This window comes from Elgaria multicarinata, chromosome 6, assembly GCF_023053635.1.
Source record: "Elgaria multicarinata webbii isolate HBS135686 ecotype San Diego chromosome 6, rElgMul1.1.pri, whole genome shotgun sequence".
Taxonomy (NCBI): Eukaryota; Metazoa; Chordata; class Lepidosauria; order Squamata; family Anguidae; genus Elgaria; species Elgaria multicarinata.
This window is the reverse complement of record NC_086176.1, coordinates 67,425,975-67,448,865: the sequence shown is the minus strand read 5'-3', so window position 1 is coordinate 67,448,865 and position 22,891 is coordinate 67,425,975. Positions and strand designations below refer to the sequence as shown.

Genomic DNA, 22,891 nt, shown 5'->3' with positions numbered 1-22,891 from the left:
GTGATAAGTTAAAGTGAGTGCAAATATTTTGGTAACAATTTTGGTATATCCTGGTAACAACAACCAAATATAAGCTTCCCATTATGAAGATTGACCAATGCTGAAATGTCCTCAATGACTTCTATTTTTTCTCTGTAAAAGTAATGGGCAATGAAGTGGAATCATCATGCTGATCAGATGAAGGTACATGGTGCCTGAAGATAGTGGCATATCAAAACACACACAACACAGGACCACACTAGAAGCCACTGTCTAAAGTCACCATTGGAAGCTTTTCTTTGACTACTCCTGCTGTCACAATACAGTGGGTAATGAGAAGGGAAACTTGTCCATTGTGAGGTCCTGATTATGGAAACCTGCAGCCTTGTGCTTCAATCCTTTGCACTATGATTTAGGAACTGGCTCCCAAGCAAACATAGATGGGCCAGTTTGCGCATCATGATTAAGCCATGCTGAGAATGAGCCACCATAGATGTTACAGAAAACTGTTGGTCTAAGGGCCTAGGCACTGTTTGTTAATATATTTAGGGTACAATGCTATGCATATCTAGATAGAAAAAAGGCCTACAAACCCCAGCGATCCAGGAGTTGCACCCTTTGAGTCCAACTCTGTGCAAGCCTAGTCAGAAGCAATAGTGTAACTCCCATTGAACTGAGTGGGATTTACTTCGGAGTAGACAATGCTTAGGATTGCGCTGCAAAACCATCATCCATACTTATTTCTAAACCTCACTGCCCTCAGCAGGACTTCCGAGAAAACATAAATGCGATAGGGCCATGGTCTTCTGGTTTGTATTATCCAGAAGGAAAGCGTGTCCCTGGAGGGAAAATCAACTTCGCCCCTCCCCTCCCGGCAAGAGCACGGGAACTTTGAACTAGAGGAACAAACACGCCTACCCCCGGAACTGTGTACCAAGGGGAAGGCCGGGGCAAACCCCCAGGCTCTCTCCCCACAGCTAGAGAAGCGTGGGGTGGGGACGCAGAAATTCCAGGGGGCCCTGAGCCCAGCACCTGTCCGGCCAGCTCGAAGGCCGCGACAGTTGGGAGGCTCCCCAGAAAGGCTGGCGAAGCAGCTGCTCCGCTCCCAGCGCTCCAGAGCACAAATGCTACATTCTCCCGCCACATCAGGCTTGGCAAGCTCGCTTCCTTCCCGTTTTTCGAGGCCACGATCCTGTCCGCACATTTTGCTGCTGCTGGGAACGATGGGAGCTGTAGTCCGACACATCTGGATGGGACCCGGTTGGGAGCGGCTGCAGTAACGCGAAGCCTCGTCGAGGGCTGTGGGGGTCCCTTCCTAATCGACGCGCACAGGCTGGGGGATCGCGGGCGTTGGTCTCTCTTATTTGGTAGAATAGGCAGAGGGGACCGAAGGGCCGCTCCTGTCGGAAGCGGAACAGCCTCCCCGAGCAAAGCTAACGTCGGGAGAGGAGAAAGAGGCGCTGGAACTTCACCCGTTCGGCCGCCCTGGCTGCGTTCCAGCAAACCGGCGCACGGGGGAAGCAACGGCCGCCGGCTCCGCCCAGCCCGCTCCCACCAAGCTCCGCTCGGCCACCTCCCCCACCCCCGTCTCCGCTCCGTGTCCGCCTCGGCGCTCGCTAAGCGTGCGGTGGCGCCGTGCGGCTGGCGGGCCAAGCTCCGCCTCGCCTGGTGCGCGCGGGGGGCGGAGCGCGCTGGTCTCCGGCGGTCGCCGCCGCAGCAGCAGGCGCTGTTGCTGCTGCACTAGCGGGCCAGGCAGCCGGCCGGGGCTCCTCCCGCTTTTTTCTCCGCGCCGCTCGTGCGTTCGTGGAGCCGTTGGGGGGGATCGGAAGGCGACTCAGCCGGGCGCACGGACAGGGGGCTCCGGTGGAGTCGAGCGGCTTCCCTTCGCGGGCTCCGGCTTGCTTGCTTGCTTGTTTCCTTCCTTCCTCCCTTCCCGCCCGCCGGAGAAGCCGACGAAGCGAAAGTGGACCCCCGTCCCTTCCTGGAAACTCCCGGGCGGTTCTTCAGCAGGCGGCGCCCTGCTCGTCGCTGCGTAGCGGATTTTGGCGCGCCGAGCTCGGCTCGGGAAGAAGGAACTTGCCCGAAGGGACCCGGAGAAGGCGGCGGGGGGCTGCCTCGTCCCGGCCCCGCTTGCAGCCACCAGGGCCCAGGAGGGAACTTTTGCCCTTCCAGCTGAGCTCCGGCCGGTCGGCGGGGCCGGGACTGGTCGCCCGCGTGCCCAGAAGTTTAGGAGTTCGAGCCGGAGCCGCCGTCGCTAGGCGGGGTGTGGTAGGCGAAGCGCGTTTCGGTGGCTGCCCTTATCCATTTCCGCCTTGCCCGGCGCGGCGATGAAGCTGAGCCGGCAGTTCACGGTCTTCGGCAGCGCGATCTTCTGCGTGGTGATCTTCTCGCTCTACTTGATGCTGGATCGTGGCCACTTGGACCACCCCAAGAACCACAGGCGCGAGGGCTCCTTCCCCCAGGTGAGCGAGGCGGGGGCGAGGGCCAGGCCGGGTGGGGGTGGGGTGGGGGAGGTGGAGAGTGGCGGACAAAGGAGCTGGTTTTTTGGGGGGGGGGGAGGGAAGCGGCAGCTTTGCCTTGCAAATGTGGACGATTCGAGAGAAAAAACCGCAGCAAGATCTCCCTTGAGCAGCGGCGTCGCTGGTAGGATAAGGCGCAGTTGCCCCGGGACGGATTGGATGAGTAAAGCGGGGTCGGCATTTCTTTGGGAAAGAAGCGGGGACAGTTGCTCCGACTTGTTCTCCCCTCTTTTTCGCTGAGGGAGGGCGCCCCAGGAGACGTTTTACCCGCGCTTACTCAGATTAATCCCGGTGGCTTCCTTAGGACTTACTTCCGGGTAAGACGTGTCCCTAGGATCGCAGCGGAGAAGGGCATTGGGTCTCCTGGCCGACTTCGATTGGGAGCTCGGCGCCTTCGTGCCCTTGTTTCTATGTTGGAGAGGCTTACTTTGAGCCGGAGGCCGGTACTCGAGCGGGCTTTAAAAGTCACGCCCGGCTCAGCCTTGGAGCCTGTGTGCTGTCTGCTGAGGATGAGTCCTCCACTCGCTCCTGGGGCACTCTCGCTAGCCCTCGCCACTGCTGGGTGCAAGCCTTCCCAGGCAGGGTGTGGGTGTGCGCGTGACAGGGAGAGACTTTCCGGTATGGACTGCTTGGGTGCCCCCAAGGAGATCAGGTAAAGTGATGAGTGGCGGCTGTCCTAGTTGTGTGTAAGAGACAGCTGCTTGCTAGGAGAAATCCTTTTGCATGTGTGAGGAGGGTGTGGGTGTGTGAACCAGCTACTGATACTTAGTTATTTGCTTTTATCTAGGAAGTTAACACAAGTGTGAAAGCCTTGGGCCTATACTACACCCATGCACGTACAAACAGACACATGCCTTCCCTTTTGTGAATGAAATAGCTTGATTTGTATGTGACTAATCAAAACAGGAAATCTTAACACTTTGGTGTAGCTAAGAAACCTATTGCCCATGTGAGGCAGCCAGAGAGAGTCAATGTCATACTATTTTAATTTTCTTTGGGCTGCAGTTCTATACCTGGGCGTAAGCCCCACTGAACTCAGAGGGACTTACTTTTGAATAGACAGGTATTGGGTTGCACTATTAGATGGAAGAATTTCCAGAGGGTTAGTCTATTGCAACAAAAATTACACAGTCTTGTGGCACCTTACAACTAACATTTATCCTGGCATAAGCTTTGGTGGACAGTGTCCTCGATGCATCTGATGAAGTGGACAGTGTCCACCAAAGCTTATGCCAAAAAAAAAAAAAAAAAAAAAGTTAGTTTTTAAGTTGCCACAAGTCTCTTTGTTGTTGTTACTGTCAGATGTGTAACTCTAGGTGTGCTTGCTTCTGAAACAAGTTACGTGATACAGAGAAGTGTGCATCTGAATTAGATAAATAGGGCTTATCAGTTGTGTAGCAGGCATTTTTTTAAAAATAGAACGTAATGCCAGAAAAAGTTAACATTAGTTAGTACTGTACTTACCTTCCTTTTGGTGCCTTCATCCACAGCAGTGACCACATCAACACCAGCATTTCTGAAACTACAGAAACACCAGCATTTCTGAAACTACAGTTTCAGCTTATGCCAAAAAAAAAAAAAAAAAAAAGTTAGTTTTTAAGTTGCCACAAGTCTCTTTGTTGTTGTTACTGTCAGATGTGTAACTCTAGGTGTGCTTGCTTCTGAAACAAGTTACGTGATACAGAGAAGTGTGCATCTGAATTAGATAAATAGGGCTTATCAGTTGTGTAGCAGGCATTTTTTTAAAAATAGAACGTAATGCCAGAAAAAGTTAACATTAGTTAGTACTGTACTTACCTTCCTTTTGGTGCCTTCATCCACAGAAAAGATGTAATTTTATTGGAACAAATTTCTTCCTTTGGATTTTGGCCTGGCATTTAGAACTGTCAAATTTGTAGTGGGTTGTGTAGCAAAGTAAGTGTCTTGAAATATTTACTATGTCCAGGGAAATCTTGCCCTCTTCCAACTCCGTGGCTCTAAATTTTCCAAATTGCTATGCTGTTATGTAAAGGATAGTTCCATATGAAAGTGAGGACTTCTAGTATACGTGCTGCTCTCAGAACTTATGTACTCAGTGCTTTAAATACATCTGGAGGCTTTGGGGGAAGGCTGCACGATTGACTATGTGTATTATGGAAATGGCAGGCTTCTTAATATTCAGTGCTTGATAAAAAAAAAAGTTGCTTCAGAAACTTTTTCTGTATAAAAGAATTCAGGTAACTTAAGCTGCATAGAAGGAATGTATTTGGGAACCATTAAAAAAAACAAAGCTGATACCCCCAGGTTGCTTTTTTGTTTTGTTTTAGCAGTCCTAACACAGCAGCCCAGTGGTCACTTAAATAAACTAGAGTAGTTGGATCTCTAGTTACTCTTGGTCACTTTACTGCTCTGACTAATTCTTCCCTAAAACACACTCACATCAGTAGTTACCACTGTCAATTGAGGAAACTCTTTGTATCAGGAGGAGGTTCGTCAGTTAAAAGATCTAGTTAGCCTACGGTATTATAGGCCTGCCAGCTTTTGCCCTCTCGCTTCACCTATCACCCCTACCCAAAAGGTTAGCATTTCATCTTAGACTTTGGGCTGAATGGAAGCTTTTATGTTGAAATCCCTTCAGATCCGAATGCACTGATTTATTTAACCTGTAAGTTATTTGTATTGCTTAAAACACAGAACATCAAAGTGCATTCAGAAAAATAAAAGGAAATTACTATTTCTAGCTTAATACTTGTCACTAGATAATGTGGTAGGCAGGTGCTTGTGCTTGTTTGGTAACAGATAAATAGCAAAAGGCAATAAGTCTTCTGTTACAAATCCAGGACCCTCTCTGTCTACTTGGCAGAATGGTGCAATGTAGAATTCAGTTAGCTCCCTGACTAAAGCCTTCCACAATAGCATTGGTTGCTTGCTTGGCTGTGAACTAGCCCCCGGGCACAATCTGATCCAGAATGATAGAACAATAGACCAGGAAAAGTTCCAGCTTCTCTTCACAGTCAGTATATATCTTTGGTGTTTTGTTACTGTCTGGGGTGTTGGAGCTCACGGGATGATATGTGCCGCATTGGCCCTTAGAAATAGAGGCAGACTGGCCACAGTAGATACCAACTCACAAGGATGATATTCAATGTGGATAACTTAATATATATTTCTAACTCTACATGGTAAATGGTGCACAAGAGTCCTTGATTTTAACATTCTTCACACACCCTAACTATCTGGTTCATAACACTATTTAACACATGGGTAATTGAAATCTAGGTTGTCGTGATGTGTGAATTCAGTTGCACTAAACAAATTATGGTCACAAACAATCCAGAAAGAAAACCCATGTTTTGTTAGGTTGTGAACTCTGTGTTGCTAAAACTATGAGTTGTTGTTATGTGTGAATCAGAAATATGGGTTGTTTGTGGGTTGTTCTGCCAGGCTACAGTGGTGATGGACAAGAGTGGTAAAAAGATCAAGTGGCCTATATGCTGGTATTACAGCACCACAAGGATAAAAGGGATGCAGGGAGGGAGCAGCCAAATGAGAAGGGAGACAAACAACCCAGGTAGTGAGAAAAAAACACCCCACAGTTTGTTTGCTTATCGGTGAGTCAAACCCTAGATAGGGCAACAAACCACAGGTTAGCTCTGAGTTAGTGTTATTTGCAAACCAGGTCAATGTCTCTTGTCTTAGAAGGCTTGAACTGAAAATAAGAATTCTCAGATTACCTGAATATATCTTTATTACTTAGAATGTTTTAAAGTCTTGGTTGTCATCAATGTTCAGGAGAAATAAATACAATGAAATGGAATAACCCTCATTCTATTATCTAGACTGTAATGTGAGTATACTTGAGAACTCTTTGATGGGACTTCTCAAGCCCCTAACATCCCCATGCCCTGGGCTGCTGGTTAGATCTTTGCACATTGAGCCTGGAGGTCTAAAAAGGTCTCTGTAAGTGCATTCAGCCCTACAAGCTAAATAGGCAAATGCCTGCAAAGGATTACTGTTTGTTCTATAACCCAGAGGAAAGAAGTGGCAAGGCGAGTGCTGACAGTCAGGTTGTTAGACTCTACAGTATGCCGGTGCAGTGTCAAAAAGACAGAAAGTGTATAACTTGAAAGCTGGGTAATTGCTAGTTCAGAGGCATGGTTGGCTGTAGCTCTTTGGTGTGGAGGTGGCTCCATTTTGGGGGGCACACCGAAAGGATTACAAACATCCTGAGCTGAAAGACTTGTATCGCTTTGTATATCAATTTATGATATGGATATATAGTATCCTAGTATGTTTGTTAGAAGTAGATGGCCTAATGTGACATGGAAGAAACTAGGTCAATATGGAAAACTTGTTTAATGTAGGTTTTTTAAAAAATAATAATAATTGTATCACTTTAGTCGGTGTAGATTCTGGGCATTTTAATAGAAGATGAGTTCACTATATTAGCTTGTAGTTCTCCCGTGTTTGTTAGCTGAAACCTGCGTTTTAGGAGTGATACCTTGGTTGTATATAGAGGCAGGGATACTTTTGGGTTACATTGAACATCATGTGAGCAGAGTTTTGCTTGTGCAACGGGACCTCCTGTTCCTCACCTTCTCCACAGGAAATCATATCTGTTTGGGAGGATCCCCCAACAATCTGGAGCAGAGTTTGAAGAGTGCTGTCCTGCAGGGGGGAGTTAAAATTCATATCCCCACATTTTTTAAAAAAATTGCACGATTGTCCTTTCTTGTGTCCATTTCTCACTTCAAAGTTGGTGTTAAACTTGCGCAGCCCAAAGGATGTGTGTACCTCCACATCCTTGCCTTTCATGGCATATTGTGTGCTTCTCTGGTGCTATTTGAATTGTCAAGGTTGTCATTCAGATAGTATTGCTGGTTTTCGGATGACACTTCACTGTGTTCAAAAAGTTGGGAGTAGCAGCAAATTATGGCCTTTCACTCAGTTAAGCTGGAGAATCTAGGAGTAAGCTGGATTGGTCATGTTTAGGAAAACTTGGCTTTGCATCTAAAAATATTGGAGGCTTCATTTCTTGGAAAGAAAATAATGTCTTTCTCATGAAAAGTAGGGTAGATATGTGAAAATAATGTTTAATAATTACTTCTGGCAAGACAGCTTCTTAATGTTTGTAAAGTTGCAATTATTTCCAGTGCTTCCTATAGCTGAATGAAGCCGTATTGGCAATAAGTCTGTGCTGCCTTTTCACTCATTGTAATGCATCTTCCATTACAATGCAAGATCATCTGTTTTATTAATAGAATGGCTCTTGCTTAATAGTAGCACAGGCACACACATGTTGCATTTTGAGGATTCCAAATTCTTGTTTAAACAAACCTGGTTTTCACACTTCGTACTTCCCATTTCACAAACAGCTGCTTAATCTTGCTGTCTTTGATGACAGATTTCTATTTGCTGAAGTGGATATATTGTGTGACTGAAGGATGGCTGTAAACTTGACAACATGTATATGTTTGAAATTCTAACTTCACTTAGATGGCTTTAGAAAATCAAAGGCTTGAATTATGAAGTTTAAATTAAAGACGCTACTGTTAGCTGAGTAATGCATGATCTTTATGTTATCACTTTTCATTCAATAATGGTAGGAAGCTCACAAAATTTTGCAGGGAAGATCATATTCAAAAAGGGGCAGGCATTTTCTGCCATGTGTGTGTGCTTTAAGGTTATATAGTCTTGAGGTTGTCTTTTGAGTTGTTAGCAGGTAATAGCAAAGAAACACTGATCTCTTTTCTCACTAAGTGATCCAACAAGATTCAACCTGCAGTCCAAAAGTAAGTGAGTTGTTTGCAAATCAGTAATCTCTGTTTTGGTATTGAAAGTCAGGGCTGACTCTGCTACTATACTTGCACTAAACTCTTCATTTATTAGTTAACAATTTTCAACAGCATATTTGGTGACCTTGCACTTGTGAGTAGCTTTGTTCAACAGCAAAATAATCCTGGTGCTTTCAAATATACTTCGCCAGTCCATATTAAATATTTAACCTAGAAATCATATTTTGAGAGCTGCTTTGCACAGACAAACTAGGTCCGTATGTTACTCTCCTGGGTCGACTGCATTTTTTCTGTAAAGTTTGCAAGGCACTTGCATACCTGAAGACATGCAGTAAAATACACTATGTTGAACTTTCTTTAGGCATTACATCTAAACAAGGTGGAAGAGGTGTGTCTGCAGAGACCCTGGATCCAACTCACTGCTTTGCATCTAAATGGAGCCTGTCTTTGGTCATGCAGCTCATGCTGCCTAGGGGCAAGTTTTTGTCTGGCTCTCTTTGTAAACATGATGTAAGGACACTGATCGAATTTAACTTTGTATCAGAAAATGTTCTGATGACCCAGGGCAGATCCACACATAGCCTTCGGGATGCCCTGAAGGCGCTTTGGGGCGTCCCAAAATCGATGATGTGTACCCTACCTTAAGCGTCCCAAGAAGAGGCGGAGGAGGAGGCTCCTCGAGGGGACGGGATGAAGACTTGCCGCGCCTGGCGCCTTCGCCGGGCAAACAGCTGCCCCCCCCCGCTGTTTGCCTGGGTGAGATGTTCACTGCCGTCCACCTACCCACTGGCCTCCTTTTGCCGGCAAAAGAGCCACCCAGGCCCACCCGGGTCAGAGAGCTTGGTGGAAGAAGCCGCCACCGGCTTCCACCGAGCAACCTGGGCGGAAGCCGGCGGCGGCTTCTTCCGCCAAGCTCTCTGGCCCAGGTGGCTCTTTCGCCGGCAAAAGGAGGCCGGCGGGTAGGTGGGCGGCAGTGAACATCTCACCCAGGCAAACAGCGGGGGGGGGGCAGCTGATTGCCCGGCGAAGGCGCTGGGCACAGCAAGTCTTCATCCCGTCCCCGCGAGGGGCTGCCTCCTCCTCCTCCTCCTCCTCCTCCTCCTCCGCCTCTTCTTGGGACGTTTAAGGTAGGGTACACATCATCGATTTCGGGACGCCCCAAAGCGCCTTCAGGGCATCCCGAAGGCTATGTGCGGATCTGCCCTGGGTCATCAGAACATTTTCTGATACAAAGTTAAATTCGATCAGTGTCCTTACATCATGTTTACAAAGAGAGCCAGACAAAAACTTGCCCCTAGGCAGCATGAGCTGCATGACCAAAGACAGGCTCCATTTAGATGCAAAGCATGTCTGAACCCAGCATGATGGCTTGTCCCAAGCGGCTACACAATTTCACTAGCGCTGCCTCCAGCCTCCCTCCTCCCTTGTCATTGATGTCTGCCCCTCCACTAATACAGAAATAGCACTTGGGAATGTCCACCACCTTCTAAAAAATTATTCTTCGCTCCTTCAGATGTATGCAGTTGTGTTCATAATTTGTTTAAAAATGTTTTTCCCAAGTTCTTTGCAAGTGTGCAGATTCACTGATCTGCTACAATCCAGTCTGCAGTTGTACATTTGTCGTGTTGATTTCGTTGTAAATTGCCTATACAACTTGGGATTCTATTGGTAGCTTTTGGAGTGCAATTGACAATTCCCACTTGTCAATTGCAGCCTCTCACATTGAATTCTGAACTGACACTTAGCAGTCTCCCCCACTTCAGAGCTTTAGAGGATGAAATTGACTAGTAGGACTTCAACAGAGATAAAAGAGATATTGATCTGCATGGCTGAAGAAAGTAAATAGTGGACAGGCGAATTAGCATGCTTCCAAACAGTTGAAAATAATAAAACACACAAACCATTTGCATAATTCCAAGGCGGCAAAACAAAACAAAAAAAAAAAAAAAGAGCAGAGAAATTGCTTGAGAAAAGGCAGCAAGCAGAGTGGGGCAGGAAGCTGGAAAAGCTTCCCTCTTTGGGGATGGAGATGGGAGAGGGGTTGTACCACAATGTCCCATAGGATACGTGTCAAGAGCGGGCAGGAAGATGAAGGGGGAAACAAGTCATGGCAAGCTGAAGAGCACTCAGTCATCTGTCGGGGGTAACATGGGTTGGCGATCGATCAACCAACCCATGGTGGCTTATTCTCAGCATGGCTTATCGTGATGTGCAAACTGGTCCATTGCCTAGATGTCATGTTGGCGGCCTAGTAATTATAGTTAGGAGTTTGTGAGTATTCCATGGGCTCCTGCTCCTTCCTTCTTTTCACTTGTCCTGTTCTTACCATGCAAATGCTTCCCCGCCTTCTCTAGAAAGGGAAGACCTGTGTGTATAACTCTGCTCAGCTGTCAAGCTCACTGAATAGTCAATCTGCAAGTTCCTTTTCTTAGATGAATTTTCTTCTCAGAGTATTTGGGTTTAGCATGTTATAATCCTATAATGCCAAAAAAACTCAGGCCAGTATACCTGGAGGGATGGCAGGATATAAATTTGTTTTTAAAAAAGAATTGATTTGAAATGCTGTCCTTACTTAGTGAGTGTTGAATACTGAGAAACTCTTCAGTTCATTGTTTCTCGCAGCTGCACGCCTCGTATATAGTTATGGTGAAACTTGAAACCGTTTCTCTTCTAATATTATGCATTGTAATATAGTTGATATTCCAAAGTGTTATAAGAGCATGTACAGCCTTTTCCTGTGAAAATTCATAATTATGAATACATAGAATTCATATTTTCTATTGTTAGAAGCACAGATGAGTGAATACTTGGCTTCATACAATACTACAGGCTTTGATGTCTGTCACTTCTGATATTCTCTATAGATGCTTGCATAAAAGTAGGTACTAACTTGTGTAGAGTTGCAAACTTTGAGTTTTGTAGGTAAAGATTGTAGCTGTATTTCCTTGAATACAAAATGTGTTCCTAAATTGTATTAATAGAGGTGAAATGCACATGGCTTGGTGGCTTAAGTGGAAACAATTTGTTGGCTGTTATTCACTAGGACAGCCAAGAGTAAAATGTCTAAACCTTTAGATAATGTTCATCTCAGACATTTGGTTAATATACCACCAGGGGGCATAAAGTGACACTTCAGTGCTTTGTCTTTCTAAACTTTTACTTCCTCTGTGCTGCCATAACATTCCTGATTTCCTTTGAAATGTTCAGCTGTGTATAGATTCCAAAAAGTATACCGTGAAGCTTTTTCTCCCTAAATCTGTTAAATCCAAGCAGTCATCTAATCAACAAGTGGTGAAACTTTTAAACATAGCAAATTATAACGTGAATGTAAAGGTATTTATCAACATTCTTCTTAGTTGGCAGCTCATTTAGTCAAAGGTATTGTAATTATGTATTTAGCAAAAAATAAACAGGCAGGTTTTTTGTTCTCAGTAAAAGGGAAGAACAGACCACAGAATTTCCTCCAAAAGTGTCTCATGAGCTCTATTAAGACATGGATCCACCATGAAGGGAGATCTGTAAGCTACAGTTAGGCAACTTGTTGGATTGCAGATATTTTGTATTAAAGATCCCATCAGCCCCAGCCAGCAAGTCCAGTAGTCAGGTATTATGGGTGTTGTAGTTCAAAAACATCTGGAGGATATGATATTGATAGTGGACTGATTATTTATTTGGAATATTTTTATCCCTCTCGTTAATAATAAAAAAATGCTCTCAAATTGGCTTACAAACAAGATGGAACCTGCCCCGCATGCTTATGATCCAAAAAGACATGACACACAAGGTTGTTTAGGGAATAAGAAAAACAAAGTACTTCTTTTAGTAGGGCTAGTGGAATTTGCAAGATAGGCAGCTGTTTCTTATTGTACTACTTGGTATGGAGAACAGGATATATTGTCCTCCAATGGACAGGGTTGGACTTTTGGCCTTCTAGATTTCTGTTCAAGTCCTGTTTCTGTCATTGACTTTGGCTCTGGGCCAATCGCTATTCTTAAGCCCTTTCAGTAATAAAATAGAATTAACAGTGGCTATTTTAGAGTACTTGTGAGGATAATGTTAATACTAGTGCATAAATGATACAGTAGTAGTAGCAGCTTAGTCCACCAAGTACATTAGTTTGTGGGTCCATATTTTGTAGTGTGTGTACCTCCATTTAAGCTGTATTTAAATTGCATACATGTGTCTAGTCAGTGACAACAACAAAAAAGAGTTTGCTTGATTAGTACCAAGAATGCAAAATTGAGCAATATCAGCCCTTATTAGCTGACATGGCAGCTGTAATTTTGAAGTGCAGCATGAGACTGTAAAAAGAATTGAGGCGTAAGAAATCAAACACCCACCAGATCATGTGAACCATGTGGATAACAGAAATGTGAAAATAAGCTAGATGCATTTGAACTGAAATCAGTCCCATTAATACAGCCTTTCCAATAAGTACCAAACATGTAGTTTCCTGGCCAGACCGGCTGGAATTTTTTTTTAAAAAAATTAAGAGGCTAATGATAAAGGTGGAAGCAAATTCTGTACCAGTTTGTGTGTGCCGATCGTACTTCTGTTAGGTGACAATCCTATGCACACTTATTAGGGTTGACATGCTGGTCAATTGACAGGTGATCAGATATTGTCAATTGAAAGCCGATTATTTGACCATGATTTAGAGCAGGAGTGGGCAGCACATAGCCTGCAGGCTGCATGTGCCCCCCCTGCTTTGGTGCAGAACCTGATGTGCTGCTGAACATTATTTTTTTTTTTTTGCTGTTCCGCATGGAAGAAGGAGAGGAAAGTGGCCCCTGGCCCCTCCTGAAATTGCACTCCCCTGGGGTCTGTCTAAATGTTCAGGGAGCCCTGGGATAGGTGTGTGGTGGCAGGTGCACAATTATATGACACCACTACAATCGTGCACCCACCCCAGGGCTCTCCACCGAAGCTGTGGAGAAAAAAAAAGTCGTGGACTTATCCTGACTTTTTTTCCTCTGGATTGAGGCCAGGACACGTAAGACTGCATGAAGAGAGCCCCTCACTGTGCTCTGGAGTCACAGTAGAGGCATGGCTAGATGGTGCCTGGTGGAAGGCGAGCTGTGATTGGTTGCTTTCCACCAAGAAGAGGGCGCGGGTGGCTCTGGTCCCTGCACTCTCTCCTTGGTGTCAGGATTTTCTGATGCCACCCCAGGAGAAGGAAAGCAGGGAGGGGTGTTTCTGAAGGACACAGCCCCAACCTGGCACCATGAAGATGCCCCCTCGATTTAGATGTGATGGTATGGAGAGAAAAAACTGGAAACATTTGGCATAAATGGCATGGCGGGGTTTCCCCTCCCCCCTAATTTTTCCAAGGAGGTTTTTTTCCCCCCAGAATTTTTTTTATCTGGGATTATTAAATTTTCTTCTAAAATAAATTGTTTAAGACAAGGTGTTCCTATATTGTTACCTGGCCTTTATCCTCCCAAAATGATTTATAAAAACTATGTAATTGGAAGTCATATATGAGAAAAGGAGTTGTAAAAATTCTGCAAATTTTTAAGCCGTAGTAGAAAAACTGGTTGTTGTTTTTTAATACTAGCACAGTTATTTTTACCATCCTCAGCCAAGGATCATGAGAGTTGTAGTCTAACACATCCGGATTGGGGAAGGCTGGTCTAGAATGTATCAGGCTCATAGAAAACAGGTGCCTTTCATTTCAGAAAGAGGCTGGGACTCCAGGTTGTTCATTTGTTTCTAACATTCATATATTGCTTTATTTGCCGAAACCAAGCAAGCATCAAAGTTGTTCTCTAGCAGTTTGTTAGAGCAAGTACGAAGACTTCAGAATATCTCATGTACGGGGAATTTTGATCTGGGACGCCTCCTTCTATAGGCGGGAGGAACATCAGTCTTAGCATTCTAGGTTTCTCATAACCTTTGCCCCTCTTGTCACAGTTGGTCTTCTATCACTGCTCTTTGTCACAATCATAATTTCCTAATTAAAAAGCAATCTGAGAAAAAGTTCAGTTTAGCTCCTGTGACACTTCAGTTTACTGGATTACCAGGGCTGGAGGAAAAAGGAATCGTGATTGAGGGGCAGGCTGCAATATTCCGTACAAGTTTCTTTGCAAGCACACTTTCCCTGTTCCACTCTGCTCGTTCAGTATGGTATGTGCCTCTTACATTATTTGCTGTTGGATAGTATCTCCCCTGCTTCCATCTCCAGGTAGCAGCCATTCTGCAATTTACATTGCAAACAAATTGTTGACACATATGTAAACATGGAATTGCCTTACTGAAGTGTAAGACCACTGGCCAATAGTCAGGATCATACCAGTTTCCCTGGTATGTATCCCAAATCGAACCTGGAGGCTAAAAACAACAACCAGCCAAGACAGGAAGCGGGGCAGGAAATCCTCCAAGACTCTCGAAGAGTCAAGGAGGAATCTTCCCAGTAGTTTATCAGACAGGAGGCCCAGGCTCAGAGATCATCCTCCCCAAATGTGGGAAGGAATATCAGGATTGACAGATCCCAGAGTCTGCTGCAGCGTCAAGCTGGCAAAGTTAAGCGGACATGGGAGGCAATCCGCTAGGTTAGCCACTCACCAGAGGTTACAACTCCCCCTCTCCTTTTATTGTGGATTTAACAAAACAGAGCAGAAAACAAATCATGGGAAAAGACAAAAGAACAAAAATCACATGCATAGGAATGACAATTCCTCCTCTTCCCATCAAATACACCATTCATAAAATAAAACATGGGGAGAGTTATGCATATCCATGCATTTATCCATGCATCTATCCACTCGCAAGTGGCGGCTATATACCACTCGTTCAAATGTTGATAGGGTTGTCAAGTCCTCAGTCCACTGCATTATGGCAGGTGAACATTTATCCTTCCAACGTAATATCAGTCTTTTAGCTGCCATAAGGGCTCGGAAAATCCATTTGCATTGACCATACATTAACTTCAAAGAGACCGGTAGGTAGTTTAGGAGGACGTGCACATCATTCCATATTGAAGACTGTTTCAATGCAAAATTTATCCTTATTATCACTTCTTCCTAAAAGGGGGCAACTATTGGTCATTGCCAAAACATATGAATAAAAGAAGCATTAGGTGTGTTACATCTCAAACAGTTATGGAAATTAGACAAACAATTAAAGAGCCATTGTGGAATCCAATAAACCTGAAACAATTTTTGTTTGCTGAATGAGGCATAGCCTAAGATCGATAGAAACTTCCGATACAGATGCTAAGACAACAATCCATTGATTAGGCAAAATAGGACTCTTCAGTTCTTTATTCCGTTCATCTCTTAGACCTGGAGTACCACATATATATATATATATATATATATATATATATATCACAGATTGATATGGCTGTTCAAGTGCTATAAGAGGTTTCCAACAATAATGGAGCCTCTGAAGTTGTAAAAGCAGCCGGACCAAACCTAGATTCCAGCAAGTGTAGGCAGAGGTTACAACTTGAAGACCTGCCCTGAGGTAGAGGTTCGATTAAAGCCTGTTGGTCCATTTAGTTGATAGGCAGCTGCCTTGCTTTGTTAGGCTAATTAAGCTTAGAGGATAACTCCTAGCATTCACACTTCCTTCATGTATGAAGAGATGTCTGTTTACTGAATAAAGCTTTGTGGATTGCACGGTAGACCTCTATATTGTTTCACATCTCGGCAGTAGGGCTTGGAGACACCAGTGATGTGGGTTTTCCAGAAAAAAAATTGAATTGAAAAAATCCAATGCAAATTAGGTTCGTTTGTATTGGAAATTTTCCATTTTCCATCAGAAAACGTTCTGATGCTATAGAACAGTGGTCCACAATTGTGGCTCTTCAAACATTTTGACGTACCCTTTCCATCATTAGATTTTTCCTTACTGGAATACCTGTCAACGTTTAAAGACAATGTCATGTACTTCCCTTACATTGTTTACATTTAAGAAAACAAACAAAGGTACTGAAAACTTTGACACATAAATTTTAGTAATCCAGAGAAATGTGCATGAAATGCTGATAATCTATTTCCACAGAGTTCAACTCTCTTCCACTAAGGTTGCTCTGCCACTGTCTGTTTTGCTGTCATTATTTATTAGTTCAATTTCACTCTGAGAGTTATATAAATCTCAATAACATATATGTATTCTCTCACATACTTGCTATGGATAATCACCTGAAAAACATTAGTTACAAATTTGACACAGCTAAGCTTGTCTAAAAAATTATTTGCAATTGGTGTACATTCATTTTTATTAATGAACATATGAACTCATTAATATTGAACTAGGATCAGAATGCAAGGGATATATGCTTTTATGCTGGCCTGTGACCCCTTTCCAAACTAACTACCCCTGATTGTTAGCTTCCTTAAATAGCTGAGTTATGGTCCTTCCCTAGAGTTAACTTTTGCTAACAAATGGGCTGCACATGCATTAAGATTGTAAGTCACCTTGGAGCCTCTTTTTGGAGTCAAATGCAACACATAAATAATTTAATGAGTAAATGCTAGCCCATTCAATCTTTCTTAGACTTCACCACTACAATATACACTTACCTTATTTATTTCTTTGGTGGCCTTATGCTTACTAATAACAACAACACAACATCCAACATCAACCATCTCTCTTTAATCGGTGTCTGGGATTAAAAGAAGTATTGAAGTGCACTCAAGAGTTTCAGCATTCTTCGTGATAGGTTTCATTTCTTGTTTTTCTTTGGACTGCAGAAGACAGAAATGTTTCCTGTCATAATCAGAATTGTTTTTGTGTTTCTACAGCTACAATCCTAAATATGGTTATCAGAGAGAAAGCCCCTCTGTACAAAGCGGAATTGATTTCTGAGTAAACAAGTTTAAGCATTACAAGTGCATTTGCGTAGAGCGGAGAGTTACTGAGAAAAGTTGCTGTCAGGCATGAAGAACATGTTCAGTCGAGTTTCTATTTCATGCATCAGAGCTACTTCAGGCTTAGTGACAACTGTCAAAACTAAAACACACAATAATAAGTATTTCTTAATTTAGAATAACTTAGAATTTCCCAATGCCTGCCTAGGTGTAGACTTAGAAGACCATCTCAGAGAAGAGAATTCTACAGTTCCGCCAAGGACACCTCTCTAAACACCCTTGTTGTACTGGTGTGCGTGGTATGGTCATTGGGAAATTCTCTATTGATTTTTAATAGCATTGATAGTATAAAGAAGCGGATCTGAATTGATAGTATAAAGAAATGAATCTGAATTATGTAGGCTTCTAGCCATTAAGGGCTTCATAGATCAAAAATAACCTTGAATTATGCTTGCAGTCAGTAAAGGCACAGGAGCAGTGGTGTAATGCATTCTGTGACTAACCCAGCTTTCTAGTTGTACAGTGCTGAATGACAAAAACACAATCTCCTCTCAGCTCGTAATACTTTTGTCCAGAGAGGAAGGGAATGGATGAATGTGCTCTGCCGCTCAGGAGTTGCATTATGGGGAAGTATCTTCTTGGAATATAAATAAAACATTACAACATAATAAAACAAGGGTAGTTGTTCACCCAAATAGCAAGCATTGGGAGGAGAGTATTGAGTTGCTGTTTGCTAATTTTATTAGTAATAATATCACAGGCACCTTCTGGATGCATGGGGTGGTCACTCAGTGGTAGAACACCTGCTTTGCATGAAGAAGGTTCCACTTCTGATTCCTCAGAATTTCCATGTAATGCTGTAATTCTTCCAGAAAGAATCCTGCCTGAAACCCCAGAGAGCCGCTGCCAGTCAGTGTAGAAAATACTGGGCTAGATGGACCAATGATCTGACTCAGTATAAAGCAGCTTCCTGTGTTCCTATGTCACTGGTCCAGCCATATTCTGCACAGCAGTTGAGATAGCAAGAAATGCCATATAGAGTTGTATGTCACTCTTTTCTTGATACAAAATACCTCCTTTTAGTGTCTTGGAAAGGCAACACACATAACAAAAGCAATGACTTGATGGAAGCTGTGTGGAATGCTTCTAGTAAATCAGGAAAGAAATGTGAATCTACTACCCAGAAAAATTGTGAGAGTAAATCCCAGCTGGCTGAAGTTATGCTTTTGCTTTCCCACTACTTTTACCCAGGGAACCTGTTTGACATACCCCATAAAACCCTCTGAATGGAGTGTGTAACTGGACTGCAGTTCTGTGATTTGAAGCAAGTTCTATGAAAGGCCATTCATGACTCACTTTGAGCTTCCATTTCAAAATTATATACCATAATATAAAGTCATTTTCATCTTAATAAAATAGAAGACACCCACTAGGTTACCCTAATTGCAGTAGGTTATCCTAATTATTGAACCTTGCATAGGGCCTGGCTTAATAGTTCTCGGATTTTCTTGTAATTGAAATCATGACTGTTGGTAGACTTGAGAAGATAAAAATGGAAAATACTTGTCTCTTAATTTGGTTTGCAGCAAAGTCATGCAGTATGATTGTTTACTCTCTTTTTTATTGGCTATATATGGCTTTCCTTTAATTATAAAACTAAATAGCCTGAATTATTTTTATTTTTTTCTGGAAAAAATTCTTGTTCAATTTGATGATCATTACAAGTGCTTCTTTGCTATATAACTGGGGTGTTTTCCCCCCTCTGAAGGCTCATTTAATGAAGTTTTGAGCTTTGGGAGAAGGAGGAAATAATGTACATACATTTTATTTAGAATAGTTTATATATTTGGAGAACTAATGTTATATATCTCAACAGGGCCAGCTTTCAATACTACAAGAAAAAATAGACCACTTGGAGCGCCTACTAGCAGAAAATAATGAAATTATTTCAAACATAAGAGATTCTGTGATCAATCTGAGTGAATCTGTTAAAGATGGACAACGTACTCCAGAAGCTATAAACTTCAGTCAAGGAAACTTCTCAGAGCTATCACCTCTTGCCACGATGTATCTCTCCATTGATCCGGAAGATTGTCAATTTGCTTCAAAAAGTGGAAACCAAGCTTCAGATGTACAGGTAGGAATCTAGTGAATGTTTGTTGTGACTCTTTTTTTTAAGTAAGTCCTTTGCCATATAGAATTGTTCTTGATAAGCCTTTTAAACAGTGCCTTATACTTGTATTTCCAGATCACTTAAATTAGTTAACCTGTAGTTTAATCAAACATACTTGGAGGTCAGTTCTACTGAAGTCAGGGGGACTTCTAAGAAAAGGTGATAAGGTATGCAAATACATTGGTTTCAGTGCTTTGTGTATTGCAGCCGGAGACGTACTCTAGTGCAGATCCTCAAATGCCGCATAACCCAGTGGGTGGAAGGTAGATCAGGATCTACTGGTAGATTGGGTGATTTCGTCAAATCAGAAGGATGACACCCACTTGTTTAACAATACCAGCAACAACATGAAGTTTGCCCATTGCCCTAAATTATAGAGCTGAAATGAACTTGGGACAAACAGGAGTCAATTTTTGTGTGGAAAGTTTGTGACCTGTGTTTTAGTAGTTATTAGTTTTATGCTGTATGGTTTTATTGATAGTTTTATCTTTTTATTTAACATTTTTATGCTACCTATGGTATTTTGTTGATTATTTTTATCTTGTTTAAATTGTTTTAACTTTGTATGCCATCTGGGGTATTCTGTATATAGACAGAGTATTACTTTAACAACAACAACAGGCTATGGAAGTTAAAGAACTATGGCAACAGGAAAAGGTCACAATCATTCTGTTAGTCACATTAGTCAACAGCATCACATCAAGGAAACTATACAGAAAACCTTCAGAAGCTGGGCCTATCAAAATACATCTACACCAACATCCAGAAAGCAATCATACGTAAAACATGTTCAATAGTCAGGACATTTCTGAACCAGTAAAGGACAGCATGACTTGCAAAGCCCATCATGTCCGCCTAGAAAAACACCATGCGTGAGAAAAGAGAGATAATAATAATAATTAATAATAGTAGTAGTTCTGGTTCCCAAACAAATTCCCAGGCTTAGAATTCTTTTGGTCTTGCTCTTAAGTTTTTTCCACCAGAATGGTGGATCTTGGAGTTCCAGTAAAGAACAAAATAGAGCCTGTAAGCCTCAAGTTTACCCATGGCTGATTGATCATTGTTTTTTGTAATTTTGCCCTCTTCTTTTTAGGCAGACTATATAACTGGTTGGTATTGTTGGCTCCTCTAATAAACGTCTTGTCATGTAATCGTATCTACTTAAAAGTGTTATTTACTCAGAGTTTCGTACTTCAGGAAGGCTGTTTCCGTAGAATATGTTTTTCCCAATGTTGTAAAACATTGATATTTATGACGTAGATTACATTTACAAAATAACTCTACGTATCTGTAATATTGATGTTAACCTATGTATTTATGTTTAAAATGTTAAGATGCTGAATAATGAGAGAGCAAAAAATTAAGACATTGAGCCAAGCTGCTATTTAGGTAAGATATGAAAATAGATGCCTTATCTCTTTGAGATACGGCTTTTATAAATATAGCATTACTAGAAGCCTGCAGTCAAAGATTTAAATCATTATGTAAATGTCACCCTTTGTCAGATCTGTAGCTCCTGGCCACGTGTACCACTCTCCGTCCAGTCTTTCCTCCATGATCATACAGAAGTCATGATCATACAGGGTCTCCACAGGGAGGATAATTTTAGTTGCTCTGAACAGAATTCACTGAAATGCCAAACCAGCATTATATCTGGCTAGTATCTGAGCAATTGCATTCAAGACCAGTAATTATGTAAATTCTAATTTTGATCCAAATGACTTCATATTGCAACAGTTTCTACTGATAAGGAACTGTGTGCCTTCGGAGGCTTTACTGGGATTGTAATCAATTGCAATGGCATTTATCTCTAAAATGTTTTTCAGAGTGAGTGTTGATGCTGCTGCTGCAATATTGTTATTAAGGAGGAAATAGAATGTGTTTTGTTGTTGTTCAACTTATTGTAAGGTGTAATAGTTGTTTGCAGGCCGCTGAGTAATTGGAAGGATTGTCAAGCTGTAATTGTTATCAAACATGCTATGCAAAGTAGCATACTGCTTCTCCTTTGAAATGAACCTCAAAGCGGTTTCCGAAAGAATGCTAAGAACCATCACCAAGAAGTACACACACACACGTGTAGTGGTATCATGAGGCTAGTACAAAGGTAGCTCACAGCTGGGGGAATGCCAAAGCAAACCAGTATGTTTTCAGGAAATGCCTAAAACTCGCCAGCATTGAGGCCTGGTGTACTTGAAAGAGGGAATCATTCCACAGGATCAGTCTACTGCATGGGAGTGCAATAAATAAATGAATAAATAAATGCAGAAGTTGATCTCCAGCTGTTTTGGAGTTCAACTCCCAGCATTCCTGGCCATTGGTCATGCTGGCAAGGGTAGTTGAAGTCTCAAGTATCTGGAGATCTACCTTCTTCCCACCCTTGCAATATTTATTTATTTAAAATATTTATATCCCGCCCTATATCACTAAGGTCTCAGGGCGGCGTACAGATAAAAACATACAGTATAAAACAATAAATATACACAGTTAAAAACAAACCATAATCCAAGTTAAAACAATATATAATTTAAAAGCAATAGATGCTGTTAAAACAGTTAAAACAAAGTGCCAGTGAGTTTAACCAAAAAGAGTTCACCTGCTAGGGTTATCATGAAATGGCAGCTTCACACCATTTTTCTCAATCCTGTCATCCTTGGGGAACAAAACCTAAGCAGTGGATCCCATAACGCTGCTCTTTCATGAGTTATATGCGTTGCATGCGCACTCAACCTGGTGATAGCTTTGGGAGGGAATTCTATTTTAATATTGTAGTGGTGGGTTGGATCCTACGGTGTCATTCCGCTGACAGAACTGCTTCCATCAGTGAAACAGGAAGGGAAGGGATTACCCTGCCCCCTGTGCCCTCAACATCTGCTCTAGAGGACTGGAAAAAAGGCCAGAGCAGAATTTTGGGCAGTAAGAAAGGGTTGTGGGGTGGGGTGAGCAAAAGGAGCAAGTACCAATTGCATTAGCAGACGTCTGCTAGCGTGATGTTGGATTAACCCAATAGTCAGACTTTAACTGAAGAATAGTATAAAGTAGTCATTATTATAGTTTTGAAGATGCAAATAACCTAAACTTTTTCCTGGTGTATTCAACAACTTTTTCTTCAGTCAAATGTTGAAAAATGCTCATCTACATTTCTCCACCTCAGATTTTTCTCTGGAGTGAGAGGAAAAGGAGAAGGCCTACTTCTAATTCCCTGCCTAATAGAATCCCAAGGCAGAGTGTTTCCTTTCAAACAAAGGATTTGCAGCTGAAATATCAGTATTTTTGTTGGCAATTTAAAAGCTTCAGATTTTTAGTTTGATTTAAATCTTTCTTTTTTGTTCCCCCGACACAGAAGCGTCACATTTTTGTCTCATGACAGTAACGTTTGGGCAGAGGCATATATAAGAGATGCCTTTTTATTTTGGCAATATCTAGTCTGTGAGGAACTAGCGAAAAACGTGGCGTTCTTAAAACCCTTGAGGCTGTTAAATAAAGACTTTTAGGATGCAGTCCTAAAGCCGCTGGCCTGCTTGAACACTACAACCTGGTTCACATGTAACAACAACCCATCAGTTTCAAAACCAGTAGGCTGTCATGCACCTGCCTGTTCCGCTTTTACTCCACAGCCCATGATTGCCTTCC

The 22,891-nt window shown here is 42.5% G+C and overlaps 1 protein-coding gene across 1 annotated transcript in view; it reads left to right on the top strand.

Moving 5' to 3' along the window:
* The first annotated feature begins 1,741 nt into the window (after positions 1-1,741).
* MAN2A1 (mannosidase alpha class 2A member 1) overlaps positions 1,742-22,891 on the top strand; it is a 75,030-nt gene continuing 53,880 nt past the window's right edge. The window contains exons 1-2 of the mRNA XM_063129538.1: positions 1,742-2,441; positions 18,965-19,225. Coding sequence (XP_062985608.1) covers positions 2,307-2,441; positions 18,965-19,225 — 396 coding nt within the window. The 5' untranslated portion in view covers positions 1,742-2,306. The remainder of the gene's footprint in view (positions 2,442-18,964; positions 19,226-22,891) is intronic.